Genomic DNA, 14948 nt, shown 5'->3' on the forward strand with positions numbered 1-14948 from the left:
GCAGGCAGTGTCTGGGAATGGGGGATGCATCAGTTTACAAAAGTTCCTGTCCTGATAGAATTCACTGTGTAATGGTCTAGTGGAAGGGGAATAAAGTAGTTAGCTCCTTGCTTAAATTAAAATCAGAAAGGGGAGGGAGTGGGCTTCCGGAGAGCCATTCACAGAGATTGGTGCCCCGTCCTGGGAGACTGGCCTCTCGGGTCCCAGCCAGCTGCTGGCCCAGCTGGTTGAACCTGCAAACACATTGACGCGCCCCTAGAACAGAGCTCAGTGAGTAAGTTCCTGGAAGTCTGGAGGATATATTAACAGACATAGAAGATTTCTCCTTCTCTTCTAAAGAGCTCTGTAGGTAGAGACTTCTACAGGTAGAAGCAAGGTCTGCAGGATAATAACTAAGGACCATGGCGTAGGACCGGTGTGCTAACGAAGAAGAGGCAGGGACTTCTCCTGTGCCTTGGGTCCTCGTGGACCTGGAGAGTGTGGAGAAGAACCTGTGCGATCTCTGGCTCTGAAACTGGAGATCAGAAGTCATAGGCTGCCGACAGGACTTCCAGGCCAGAGAAGACAATACCCCCAACCTGGGTTGCTGCCCTGCTCCATGAGGAGTGAGCATTAGGATGAAACCCACTACCACTGCGGGAAGTCCACACACATACACACACACCCCCTTCTGCACACAGACCTCTAGTAATCAACCAGGGAAGACCACCAGCAAGACAGGGAAACCTGCCTGCACTAACAAGTAACGATTTACATCAAGAGTCCTGTCTCCTTCCCAGCTCCCAACAGCAGAGGAGCTAGACCTTGAGAAGATTTGGGAGAAGGTTCTGTACACACGTCACCCCTTCCCACCGTGAGTCTCTTGGTCTGTCTGTGCAGGACAAGATCTATGAGGGGGAATGCCCCAAAATGAGAATTTATTTATAAAAAATTGTCTCTTTAATCTGACATCTTTAAACTTCAGTCACCTTCAAAGTACTATTTGATGCAATATACCTATCAAGACATTTTTTCCACTGCTCAGAACAGTTTTTGAACTTGTCAACTTTGAGGCCTTTTAGTGCCTCTACCATTTTTTGTCTCACCTCTTTCACATTGGCAAAATGTTTCCCTTTGAGGACTTTTCTCACCCCGAGAAACAAAAAGAAAGTCACCTGGGGAGAGATCCAGTGAACAGGGAGGGTGGGGCATGGGGGTCATGCTGGTTTTGGTCAAAAAAGTACTGAACACTCACTCAGCATAGTGTGGACATATGCCCGTAAATCATCCATCATGCAATGGGGCAAACACATTAAAGGGTCTTCAAAAGAATTCACTGAAGCCAAATACGGCCTCTCACAACAACACCAGCTAGTGCACTGATACAGATGGGTTCCTAGAGCACTCACCTAGCAGTGGAAGCCAGCACTACAAGGGGCTCACCCACCAGAAGATAATTTCAGCATTTTTTGTGTCCCCCTCATATATTTAGTATGAAATTGAAGTTTGTAATTGATCTGGACTTTTACTAACTAACAGTGATGAGAAATCAGTGAGATCTGCCTAAGATTCCTTAAGGGGTATATCAAGGAAATTGGCATAGCACAGTTGGAAAACTGATTGGAGCAAAAAATGAAACTTCTTAAAGTTTATATAATAATTACACAGAGCTTTGAGTGCCCAATAAGCCAATTACAAATATGTTTGGAGGACTTGTTTTTTTTTAATGTTTATGATCTTCCGTAACTAATCATGTACAAGTCCTCACTTAATTGTATCAATAGGTTCTTAGAAACTGCAACTTTAAGCAAAGCTACAAAACCAATTTTACTATAGGCTAATTGATATAACTGAGAGTTAAGTTTCTACAACAATTCTGGTCACAAAACATCACCAAACTTCTAAATAGAGACCCCAAGTGTTTCTAATATTAAACATCAAAATAAATGTGAGCTCTACATACATTTAAGAAAGATTAATAAAAACCGGAGAATTTTTTCCATCCCACTTACTCCAGTTCAGATTCATGGGTGGCTGGAGTCTCTTCCTGCAGCTCAGGGCACTGGGGGAACCAGCCTAGGGCAGGACCCCCCACCCCCAATCCCAGAGCCAGTCGCAGACACACCCGCCGTCACTCAGACCGCTGCAGTGTGGGCGCTGGCCCACCTCACGTGCGCATGCGCGCGTGCGGGGGGGGGGGGGGGGGGGACCGCACAGAGAGTGGGCCTGGCCAGCTGAAAACCTTACATACACATTTATGATACGTATTTACAAAATAGTGATCATTTCTGATAATTACCTTATACAGTGAAACCTGAATTCCTCACTGCAAATTCCTTATAAAATGTGCTCTTAAAAGCGGCATTAAATCTTAAAAGCTGCCTGGAATCGATTTTTTTCCCCCTGATCAATGTTATAACAAAAGGACATTGATTGAAATGTTTTCCGAGGACCTGCTGTAGTTAATCTTTATTTTAATCTATTTATTTATTTTTGCTGTAGTTAATTTTTAAAGAAACAGTATGTAAACTTCAGCAGTTACCACTGAATTTGTTAATCCCTCATTTATGTTCTTATCAATGTTTTAAGTTACTCAAACAGTGTTCAAATTAGCAGAAATAAAATATCAGTCAAAACTAATATAACTTCTTCATCTGCCTCTTAATAGATCTGGAGAGATTTAGTTACTAGTTGGTTTCAAGTTACTTAGAATTTTAGAGCTGTTTACAATATAGCAGAGCTATGCATGAATTAACTTTTTCCTGATATTTTTAGCAGGCAAAACTGCTTACTAGAAACTGAAAAGCATGAGAGGAACAAGTGTTCGTCTGCCATTGAGGAATACAATAAAATTTCCCCATTTCTTCTTCACGCGGGTGGCTCAGATTTCTGCGGGACGAGATCCTTGCAGTAACGCATCAGCCTGTATGTGGCTCCCCTGCTAGAGCTGAGCACAGCAGCAACGTGGCCAGGGGCGGTCTGAGTGGGCCCAGGCCCAGTCTCACTTGTGTGGTCGAGGGGACATGACTTGTTGCTTTTGTCTCCGCATAGCTCTTTTTATTGATAAGATTATGGCATCTGTTTCAAAGCACTGTGTAGAAATGTGTTGATTTTGCAAGAGAGCTGATTAAATTGAAAAGATATACTTATTTCATAAGGCCAATTATAACTAAAAGGTTAATTAATATCTTATAAGTAATATACTTCATTAGGTACAAACTGGGAGGAAAGGTGGGATTTTTTTAAAGCAATGGTTCTCTTTTTTTAATCTATTAAAAAGAGAATCTGTTAAAAAAAAAAAAAACCTTTCGTGTGATAATTGGGTTTTGAAGTGCTTTTATAGTTCTTGGGAGGCCCAAGAAACAGCCTGCAGTGTTCTGCAGTCCAAGCCTAGGTTCCTGGGTTTGATGTCGCCTCCGAGCACCTCCCGCTCTGTGACCCAGCACAGGCCACGTGGTCTCTCTAAGCGTCCTCACCTGTAAAATGGGGTCGGTGACGTGCGACTGCTAGGATCTAGGATGGTGTGTAACTCGCTGTAAATGATCCATAATTGGCGCTTTTCCCTTCTTCCGTTGGTATCTCTAAGAACTGTTTTTTCCCCTGTGTTTGGGAGTGGAAACAGAATCTAAAGGTCGTAAACGTACTGCAGATGCTCTGAGGCTAAAAAAGCCAAACAGGTGCTCCGTGGCTGTTCCCAGTTACGCTCCCAGGATCGTCACAGCGAGCCCGTCAGAAAGCAGGGCCCCTCGGTGCAGGACAGGTTCACACGTGGACATGGCTCCATGTCGATAGGTCAATAGTGCCTCTTTGGGGAGGAAGGCTGCGCAGGTAGACTTATTGCTAATGCCACTTCTAAGAGCACATTCTATAAGGAATTTGCAGTGAGGAATTCAGCTTTTACTGTATACAGTAACTATCAGAAATGATCACTATTTTGTAAATACGTCTCATGAATGTGTATGAAGGTTTTCACAGTAGTTTCAGCCGACTTGAGAGCTCTTTTGTTGTATCATTCTCAGTGACACTGATGAAATCAGGAAATGCCTTAACATGTTCTATTTATTTTACTTTAGTATGTATGTATGTATTTATTTGCTTTACTGCCTATTGTTCCTGTTGCCCAGTCTTTTCTGCAGACGGCCCCTTACCTACTTCTATACATCTGAACCCATCCGTGGGCCTGACTGGATTTTTGCTAGGACTTGGTTGCATTTCCCACTCTCATCGTTAGTAGAGTGTGGCAACCTCCAAGGACAGTCTTTTGTAAAACCAAACCAGATTCTGTTCAGCACAGTAAAAATATGAGCTAAAATGGAATATTTAGAGGGGGGAAAGGTATGTTGCTCCAGGCCACATACAACTCAAAACAGTCTGAGGCATGCACGGGTACATCTTACAAAACGCTATAGGCAATGCAGCATCAAAATTGCCATAGAAAATTATTGTTGTTAGCCATTCTGTTGAGATTTCATATTGTTCGAATTGCTAGCAGATGGGAAAATAGATGAGTCAGGATACAGTATTAGCAATACATATTTTTTTAATCATAGGCCACTAATAAGGTCTGTAGCATCTGTGAGAGTTATTTAAACAGTTGCTAAGAAGAGTTTGTTTTCCCAGTAAACACGGCAAACCTTGTACGGGATTTTCTTGATTGACTGTTCGACTGTGTTAACATTACCATGTAAGACCATTTGCTTCACTGTGGGGGGGGGGGGGGGTGTCTTGTTTTCCCTGACAGACTGATTATACTAGCAACCTGAGACCCATTAAAAGTCTTGAAATGGTATCAGGTATATGCATAAAAACACTCTTATGTAATTGGGACTATTTTTGACAAAACACAGTATTATAAAAATCAAAGTGTTTTCCCCTAGAGCTCTTAAGATGGAAAATTATTTGAGAGAGTGACTGTTACCACTTGAATGTGATGTTTTAGGTTTTTATAGTAGACAGGATTCACAGACTTGAAGAAACTTCTAATTTTACTGACAACTCTTCCTGATCAGTAACAAGCAGCCTTTCAATACTCAGAAAGTTGAGAAATAATTCTAATTGTTAAAAATTTGAACTGTCAGAATTATTAGTGAGTTGATTTAGTCTTATTTTTATCTTTCCATGTCGTTGAATTGTGCTCCTTTTTTAATGCAAGAACCAGGAGGTTATTAACTTGCATATCTTTTACTTGGGTTTTTAAGAGATGCTGAGAAACGTAATATTTTTAGGTACTGATTTGTAATGTTACTTCCCGGATGAAATGTGATCATCCAGGGCCATCATTAACCAAATGAGCTGATTATTCAGGCTGTCGGTCATGATCCCAACTGTACTAATTTTCAAACAAAGTGTTGACTCCTATTGAAAGTAGTTTTCACTCTTTCACTTAACTTACAAACATCTAGTTATTATGCCATCTAATTGTTATTGTTAAGAGTTCAAGGGTTTTAGTTAAAATCTTTCACTTGTTTTAAACAAACTTTTTATTGGAGCTAGGAGATCCTAATCTACCAGTTGGCCCAAAGTTCAGAGAAGATGGCAGGTCTGCCTTGTGCTGAGCTTCGGCAACTTATTCCTTTTTAGAAGGCTGCTCTAGAAAATGTCACGTGTGAGGTGTTTCATTCCCTGTGGCCTTTACTGCTGAATGCTTACAAACCCGTCAGCTCAGGGTGAAGACCCTGGGACTGTCTCAGCAGCTCACCCGCCATATCAGAGTTGGGCCCTGCCCCGTGTGGCTCAGTGGGATGAGCATCATCCCACAAAGCAAAAGGTCACCTGTTTCCCACTCAGGACACATGCCTGGGTTGCAGGTTTGGTCCCCGGTCGGGGCACACACAAGAGGAAGCCGATCAGTGTTTCTCTCTCACAACTATATTTCTCTCCCTCTCTCTAAAAATAAATTAATTAAATCTTTAAAAAAAAATCAAACATGGTATAATGAAAAGCATCGACCCAGAGGACAGGTCGCGTCCCTGCCATTAGGCAGGAGTGTAACTGAGCAAGCCAGCTCCGTTCCCTCACCTGAAGTAAGGGAGTTGGAGCAGATCATCTCTGAGGGTCTCTTGTCGTGAGATTCTTAAAGTTGAACTAATAAACCAACTTTATATCTTATGCTTCTGTTAACTGATTTGGTAATCCCAGGTAATCTCAAATCATTTTAATACTCCCACATCTGGAAATGTAGCTCTCAGGTTGTGATTCAGTTTACCTGCTGTCAGTTTAAACTCTTTATGGAGTTGATTTTAGTATCTACCTTTACTAATACGTATTTCCCCCTCGTATTTGTCATTTCAAATATCTAAGAAAAGCAAAAGTTGTTGTGAATAGAGAAAAATGCCTCACGAGGTAAAACAATACCATTCTGAAACTCACTTCTTTTTCTTTTACTCTGTCTTTGAAGAAGTTGTGGGTCCTGCTTCTATCTTTTCATTCGAGCTCTTCCTCTTACTGCCTGTCAGCTCGTTCATTCACTTGCTCGAGTTACGTGTCCTTAGTGTTTATAAAGACCATCAAACAACAGCATTTCCTGGTGACTTAAGAACCATTGTTAGTTGTGCAAGTTCTAGTTTCTCATTAAACTCAACACTAAACTAAATTGTGGGACTAAATGGTAATTGGAAAAAATACAATAAAGGTTAAATTTAAAAAATACTAAATTGTATTAAGTAAAATTAGCTTAAAACATAAGATCTTTTTCCAGATGAGTTATTTTTGTACCTTTTTTTTTTTCATTTACAATGAAAACCACAAGGTATGTGTATTCTAAATCTTCTCTTCACTGACTTGACTTGGCGAATTCTAAGCTCTGGCAAAGGTAGATCTAGGACTGGATAGGTCAGCTCTGGCCTGCTGCGCCTTATTCTGGAATTAGTCAACTGCCACGGAGCAGTGTTCACACAGGCACATTGTGTTCCCTGGATTGCGGGGAGGTGGCTCCTAAGCAGCATTTCTGTACTTAAAAAAAACATAAATTCAAGTTAATTTACCTCAAGCTCTGTTGATGCACACACACAACAACTCTGAAGTAATCTCCCTTCCTCCTTATAAAGATGTCTGGGAAGCCTGATCACAGCAAAGGGGACTTTTCTCACAGTAATAATTGATACTTATTCGGGAAGCTCAGCTTTTTCCTTCTGCTATTATCCTTATTGTCCCTCGAAATTACTATAATGTGGATTAGCATTTTAAAGGGCAACAGTGGATTGTATGATCATAGAAGGCCAGTTAATCATTACGAGTCTCCATACAATTTTATCTGGCCTGTGAGTCTTTTTACTACTAAGGCATACTGAGCAGTACTGTTTCCCAAAAGATCAGAAAGGCTGCTTCTGCCACATTTTCCTCCCCAAACCATCTTCATGCCTGTGGGAGGCTTGATAGCTATAGAAACAGGGAGCTAAATATATGTTATTAGGGCTTAATTAGAAGTCAAACCCCAGCGAGAAGTTCATGTATAAATCATACCCACTGTATAAAAGTGAAGAATTCTGCCACTGTATGTCACTTTTTCCTCTTTTTTCTTTTGGCCTAGATAACACCACAACCTAGAATTATTTAGAAACATGTTGATATTTGTTTCACTAACAAAATGAGAATAACCTCTGACCACAAATGCTAAAAGTTTTGGGATTATTTTCTCTTAGAAACCACAGACAGAGCATAAGATCAGGGAGAAAACCTTTTCCTGGACAGTCTTACCATCACCCAGGGCTTCTGTTTTATCCTAAATGCGGATGATTCATTCCCTTAGTCTGTGTCTTTAGCCTCACTCTCTGCCTGAGCTCCAAATCCGCAATTACAACCCATATCTGATGTCTCCACCTTGAGGCCTTGCTTCTGTCTCAAACTAAACAAGACTAAAATCAATGTCATTAGCTGCCCTACCTTCTTAATGCTATCAATCCACCCCATCATCCAAGTTTGAAGCAGGAATCATTTTTAACCCTCCCTTCTTCCCGAACCTTCATAATCAGTCAACAAAAGCCCTCCCGATTCTACTTTTGAGTCCCAAATCCCTCTCTTCTTCTCAGTCTTTCACTTCCATTTGCCTAATTCAAGCCTTGTCTTCTCCCTGCACTGGCGAAGTGGCCTGCTGACAGGTCTTCCTTCTCCATTTGCCCCATGGCAGTCTGTGTTTACACCTGCTATTGGAGACATTTTTCTAAAGCTCATTCATAAATGATCTTGTCACCATTTGTGCTCAGATGTATCTCGCATTTCTTTTTTGTTGACAGAAAGTTTGCAGCAACATGCTGAAGGCCCTTAGCAATGGGACCCCTCCCTTTCTGCCTCCTCCTCTGCCCCCGGACCCTCGCACACTGCAGCAGTCAGCCGACATCTGCAAAGAGGCCGGGCGTTTGTGTGCCTTGCACTTCTCTGCTCATGCCGTTTCCCTTCTCCCTGCCCGCTTTCCCGTCTTCTCAGCCTATTCATCCTTCCGTAAACTAGCAGTTCATGGACCTGTCTTGCCAGCTAGATTGCAAGCTCTCTGTGTGAGGTAGAATGTTTTATTCATCTCCGTATCTACAGTGCTTGGTCCACAGAAAATATCAATGAATATTTTAATACATGAGTCACCTGAAGCTCTCTGACAGCCCAGCTGAAAACATAGCTATAAATGCAGCCTACGTGGAAGTCAGATTTCCGGCAACCCAGCCTTACACAGCCATAAACCTGAAATTGGATTACAAAAACAACAACACTAGCTTTAGTGCTTAAAGCCACACTCTGCCTTTCCTACACAGCCCCAGGTTTTCACTCAAGAGTCTGTTTATTCCTATTCGGTGTAATGCCTTTGAAGACTGTTTAATAGTTTTCCTGGTTCCCAACAGATTAACAAATCTGAAGTAGAGAGAGGATGTATGCCCAGTGATGGCCTTGAAAAGGAGCTGAGAGATCTCCCCCAAATGAAAATAAAAAGCCAAAAGTGAAAGAGAAGATTATTAGATGACTCATACTAGTAATACTGCTAACAGTCACCGTCATCAAGGAAAGGCTGTCTCGGTCCTGTGTCCCCTGCTTCAGAAGGCAGTGTAATCTGTAAGACACCTTTATAAAGAGTTCCTGTTCAAAGTGGTTGAGGAAAGCTTTGTCACTCGAAGAACTAAGATTTAGGTACTTCATGGGTTTACGTATGGGGAAGCACCTAACTCCCCGATACTGCCAGGTGCGGCAGTTCTCCAACACCTCAGGCCTGTGTTTTGCAAGTTTTACATATTGAAAATACAAGTCTTAGGGGTAAGACTCCTTCCCCTGAATTCAGTTTATGAACTATTGGCAGTTTGCCGCAGTAAAGGTAGTGTAAGATATTTACAAGAATATCTTAACACAAAAATGTTTAAGTAACGATAATTGTTTGCTTAGCATGATGTTATGTCTCCTAATCTTCGAGTAACCCATTCCTCTGAGTCATTTATTCTGTATTCCTATATATCTACCCACCTTCATGTCATGATATTTAGCAGTGTAGTTGAGTACTTTCAGTTGTATGTGTACAATCTCTAAAGTTTAAATATTTTTTTGGCCATGGCTGGTGTGGCTCAGTGGACTGACTGAGCCCCGGCCTGTGAACTGAAGGGTCACCGGTTCGATTCCCAGTCAGGGCACATGCCTGGGTTGCAGGCCAGGTCCCCAGCAGGGGGCGTGCGAGAGGCAACCACACATTGATGTTTCTCTCCCTCTCTTTCTCCCTCCCTGCCCCTCTTTAAAAATAAATAAAATCTTGAAAGTAAATATTTTTTGGAAAATCTGGAGTAGAGACATGAAACTCTTGCATAAAAATCAATAATAAAATAATACATGACTCTAGAATCCAGTGGTAACTTTTTGTATAATATAGGTATTGTCTGAAACATGCATGTGATGCAGGGAAATGTGGCCACGTGTGGTCTTTGTTGGCCCTTCAACTCGCCGTCACCTGGTCTCGCCATTCAGATAGTTTCCGGGTTCCCTGTTGGCATATTGTCTGCCCACGGGGATTGGAACAGTGCCGACCATGTGATTAATACCTGACTTAAAAATTAATGAAGACAGTCTGTAACACCATACGTTATATGTAAATATCTAATAGTATGATAGAGTAAGCTCGTCTGTTAGGGGATGTATGACTAAAAAATACGGCACGTTTTACACAGAGCAGAACTTCTCAGACCCCAAAGCGCACGGTGCCGCCCGGAGAGTCGTTGCCCTGGAGCCCCTTTCCCACCGCACCGCCAGTCCTGTATTGTTGGAACTGCTCCTTTGCGTTTCCTTCAGAGTGTAACTCATTCTTGTCGATACCTTCAGTGGTGACGCATGGATTTTATTTTTGGAAACAACAGTTTCTTAGGGCCAGGGATAGTGAATAAAGTGGAGGATCAAGCTGAAAAACGCTGTTTTGGGTTGAAATTGACACATGATTGTAAAGGAACGACAGAGTTTTCTGGCGTGGCTCATAAAATAACCAAAGAGTTATCTTCTTAACACAAAAAATAAGGTGCAAGTTTTACCATTTTAAAACCAGGTCTGGGTTACTCTCACATAATCGTCCTGCTCCGGAGCTGGTGGAGGCTTCCAGAAGTGCTGTCCCTGCTTTGTCTGTGTCCAGGGCCCCGCCTGCCCGAGCCTGCTGATGTCCTTGGCCCCTCTCCTCAATGTGCAGGGCGTCCTTGGGGCCCTGCTCACCCTCCTGTTCAAGGGCCAGCACAGTCCCTGCTCGCTAAAGAGAATCTTCTCTCCACTGAACTTATAGTGAGGCTCCTTTCTCTTTGTTGGCAATCTGTTTAAAAAGTAAAAATGGTTGCTCTCCCCAGGAAAGTGTGTACATGAATGTGCAGAATTCTGCACGTGAGAAGTCTGTTCCTGGACTTGAGTTCAGAACCTCTCGCTGTAATTTGTACCACACACGATAGGGTTTAATTTTATAGGATCTTACATCAACCCCTAAATGTTTATAGTTGCTAATCTCCGCCTTCCTTTCCAACTAATTTATAGGTTCCCTAAGGCAAGGAAGTAGCTTGATACTAACTTGCTTCCCTTACAGTACCTACCAAGATGCTGAGTATGCAATAGCGTTCTGTAAATCATTATGGTTTAACAGGGTTTTTTAAGCCACCTGCCTGTCTCCATTGCTTTGAGTCAGTTTCTGAAAGAAGCAGAGTTTTAGATATTTTTTTAATGTTAGTAGGATAAAAGCACAAGTATTCAGTTATATATCTCAGGACATCCCTTATAAACCCTGAGATAATCTCATATTTTACTGTTTTGACAAATAAATAAATTTCAAGATGCCATAGATCCTGATATAGAACAGATTTTTACCTACCACATAACATGTCACATTTATGTTCTCTCCACTGTTACACAGGAAACCAATGAAACATGTGCTAGTGTTGTCCCCAGAAGCCATTGTAATCAAACTAAATCATTATCACCAAACTATACCGTTTAGCTCAGCGATTTTCAATCATCGCACCGCAAGGGGCGCGCTGTTGTGCCGCAAGAACGTTTAATGCACGTGGTGCCCTGAGAGGACCCTGACCTCTCTTCCCTTAGGTTACCAAGTTAAAAAATGACAACAGCCAATGTAACAATAGCCATCCAGTTGAATGAATCAAAACTATACCTATCTTTTTTTGTCAGATCAGCAAAAAGTGTATTTTGGGGTGTGCCACAGAAGTTAAGTAATTAGTTTATGTGCCATGAGATGAAAATGATTGGAAGTCATTGATTTAGTCAAACTGTAATATTACTGTCAAACTGAAATGTGTACATTGAAAATCTGACAGGCTCTTCATTTTCAAATTGGCTACGCCAGTGTCAGAATTTACATTACACTTAGCAGGTTTGGGATACTTCAAATTATAAATTAAAAGCCCTATTTTCTGAAACTGTTTGGGGTAAAATTATTCTGAGTAATTTAGTTTTCTGATTAACTTTCAGAATGCTTAATATTTAAGTACTTGGGTGATCTCTGCAGGTATTCATGTTTATCTAAATACTTCGTAGCTGGGGAGGAAGTGAGAAATTAGAAAGCGCACATGAAGTCTGTCCAGAAGGTATCCAGCCACGTAATAAGAAAAATAGAGGCATTTATTGAAGAAGATACAAGAAATGTTGTACATAGGACAATGACACCTCAGTCCCCTTCAAAGTAGGCACCTTGGGACCTCACACAGTTCTCCCAATCGCCATCAGCTGCCCCATCATATTTTCCTGAATCTCATTGATGGTCTAAAATCTTTCCCCTTTCAAAGATATTTTTAGTTTTGGGAAGAGCCAGAAGTCACAAGGTGCCAAATCTGGGCTTCAGGAGGGCTGTGTCACCTGGGTGATTTGATGTTTCTCCAAACTCTGCACGAGATGTGATGCATGAACGGACATGTTATTGTGACGAAGCTGCCAATCACCAGTTGCCCATAGCTGCAGCCTTCTGAATCATCCGAATAGTTTCTGCAGAGGAATGTTCAAGCTTAACACAAAATGTGATGCAGATTTGTTGATCTGCTCGCTCAGTCATTTTGAATGTGACATCCACACAGTACACATGCCCGCTCAACGACATCTACCACCCCCGCTGACTAGTACAGTGAGGTCATCATTGTTCACACATGCGAATTCCAGCCCACCCTCCTTGGCTGCCAGGCTACATCGATGTCGTGCAGACCATCCCCATTATATTAACACCAGTTGAACTTTTTCCTGACAGAACTCGCATATGTATCCAGAGCATAACCTGAAAGTCTGTTGGCAAAAGTGGATTTGTCTTTCTGCCTTTTTAAAAAACATATATTTTACCAGCTTATTTTTCTCATTTGCTCTTTTCTAATTTTGTTGCAAATTACTTGATGTTCCTGGAAGATGTGGCTTCTTAGTTCTTCATGGAAGGATTCCTATTTTAATTGTTGAACTATATTTCAAAGATAATGTGACAAGTTTCCTGAAATAGTTATGCTAAAACTTACCAGATTTTAACCTCCTGTAGATAATTTCACTATATTAATATCTTCATTTTTTTCCTATATCCAGTTGAAAAATCTAAGTTTAGAAGAACTACAGATGCGGTTAAAAGCTCTGGACCCCATGATGGAACGAGAAATAGAAGAGCTTCGTCAAAGGTACACTGCAAAGAGGCAGCCTATTCTGGACGCAATGGATGCGAAGAAAAGAAGGCAGCAAAACTTTTGAGTCTAATTTCTTCCCTGTTTGTTTCTGTAACTATTCTGGAGACCAAGAAACCACTACGAATTGAAGAAATAGTATGTTTTTCTGTCTTTAATCCCTAGGATTTGTGCTCTACAGCTAGGCAGTAGTCAAAAAGTGATTAGTACATACCCAGGTAAATTCCCAAAAGGGGCAAGTTACAAGTGTTTCCATTATGTTTTCATGTTTAAATGTTGAAAACAACAGACACGTATTCTTCTCTATAACTGTCAGCTGAGTACCAGCACCGTAACTGTGTGATAAAATGAAGGCTGTGTTCAGAGATCTTCAAAATCCAAAGCTGTTGTTTAGTTGTACAGCACCGAAGGGCTTTATGTTACAATATTCCTTATTCTTCTCTAGTAGCCTATTTATTATATCCCATTTGGTAAACTTATTTATTTATGCCATTTCACTTTGTTTTGTTTTTTTAAGAACAAGATCAGGATAGCTTTGGTGAAGGTAGGGATACATTAATAGATAATAATGTTAAACCAAATTATACTTTAAGCAGAGAGCTGTGGGGTACATTCCTTGATTTCCAGGACAGTTTTTCAATAGAAGCAAAGCAATAATAGTAGTACCACATGGGCCAGGCATTTTTTATACTGAAGCATTAATTCCATTTTTACCTCCTGAAATTTTAACTTTTTAATTCTTGACATTTGGTACAAATAGAACTATATATATTTAGACAGAGCTATACTGTTTAATACCAAAGAAATCAATGGAACCCTTGCACACACACACAAAAAAAGATGTGGTAAATATTTTAAAAGAAATAAATCCTTAAGACAAATGTAATTTCTTAATATTGTTTTATGTTTCATATGTAGGTCTTATAACTAAACTGTGTGAAACTCTAATAAGCTCATCAAATTTATTTCTGTGAAAATGTGCTCAATTGTCACAGAACATTTTTGTTGATTTCTTTTATTTCCTGGGAATTGGTAAACATCATGTGCCTGCTAGTAACAAAATAGCAAAGACATTTGCATTGAACTGTGCAAGCCTTAGGAACTGAAAAAGAAAAGATTAAAATCATCGTAAACTCATCTCCAAGCTGAATCAACATTGGTGTGATTGAACTGGGACCAGTCGTTGTCTGAGCTACATCTGGCCATCCTGACAGTGTTTGTCCTTTTGTGTAAATCATAAAGACAAATAAATTTTACTGTGACACCCAGCACGCTTCCTCTCTATGTTTGTTTGTTTTTTAACTCATCACCTGGATTGTCTTTTCCAGGTAAAGAAGGTATATTATTAATCAGGACAGGCAAGATTATGCAGAGGTAACCACCCTGAATCCTCAGTGGTTTAACAGAACGGTATTTCTCCCTTGTGCTCCATGCCCACCCCAGGCTGGCAAGGTGCCCTGCTCCTGTCACTCACACCCAGGGTCACTGCTGGCAGAACCTCTGCCATCTGCGAAATTGGTGGTCACCACAGCCAGGGAAGGAGCGCTGGCAAATCTCACACTGGCTCCAGCCAGCAGTGACACATCGGGTCATCCACAGCCGGTATTCAGAACTAGTCATGTGGCCACTCGTCATTTCCAGGGAGCAGGGACATGCAGCCTCACCGTGTGCTTGGGGGCAAGACAAGGGAAATGCTGAGGGGCTCACTAATGACAGCCTCAGAAGGTACTTCATCTCTGGAAAGTGTCTGCTTTTTAAAGTGGCATTTGGGTCCCCGGTAATGCCTTGGAGTAACATTTCCCTCTGCTCGGTTGAATCCTTAAAATAATAAATTGTATGTATAATTGGATATAAATGATAAGATTTTGAAAATAC

General features: G+C 41.2%; 1 protein-coding gene across 2 annotated transcripts in view; it reads left to right on the top strand.

Annotated features, from left to right (window-relative positions):
* The window catches only part of STK3 (serine/threonine kinase 3), a 251200-nt gene extending 236856 nt beyond the window's left edge, over window positions 1-14344 (top strand). For both annotated transcript variants that reach the window (XM_024572314.4, XM_045204882.3), the window contains exon 11: window positions 12982-14344. In XM_024572314.4, the coding sequence (XP_024428082.2) occupies window positions 12982-13140 (159 nt within the window). In that variant the 3' untranslated portion in view covers window positions 13141-14344. The remainder of the gene's footprint in view (window positions 1-12981) is intronic.
* Window positions 14345-14948: the final 604 nt, after the last annotated feature.

This window comes from Desmodus rotundus, chromosome 8 (genome assembly GCF_022682495.2).
Source record: "Desmodus rotundus isolate HL8 chromosome 8, HLdesRot8A.1, whole genome shotgun sequence".
NCBI classification, from domain to species: Eukaryota; Metazoa; Chordata; class Mammalia; order Chiroptera; family Phyllostomidae; genus Desmodus; species Desmodus rotundus.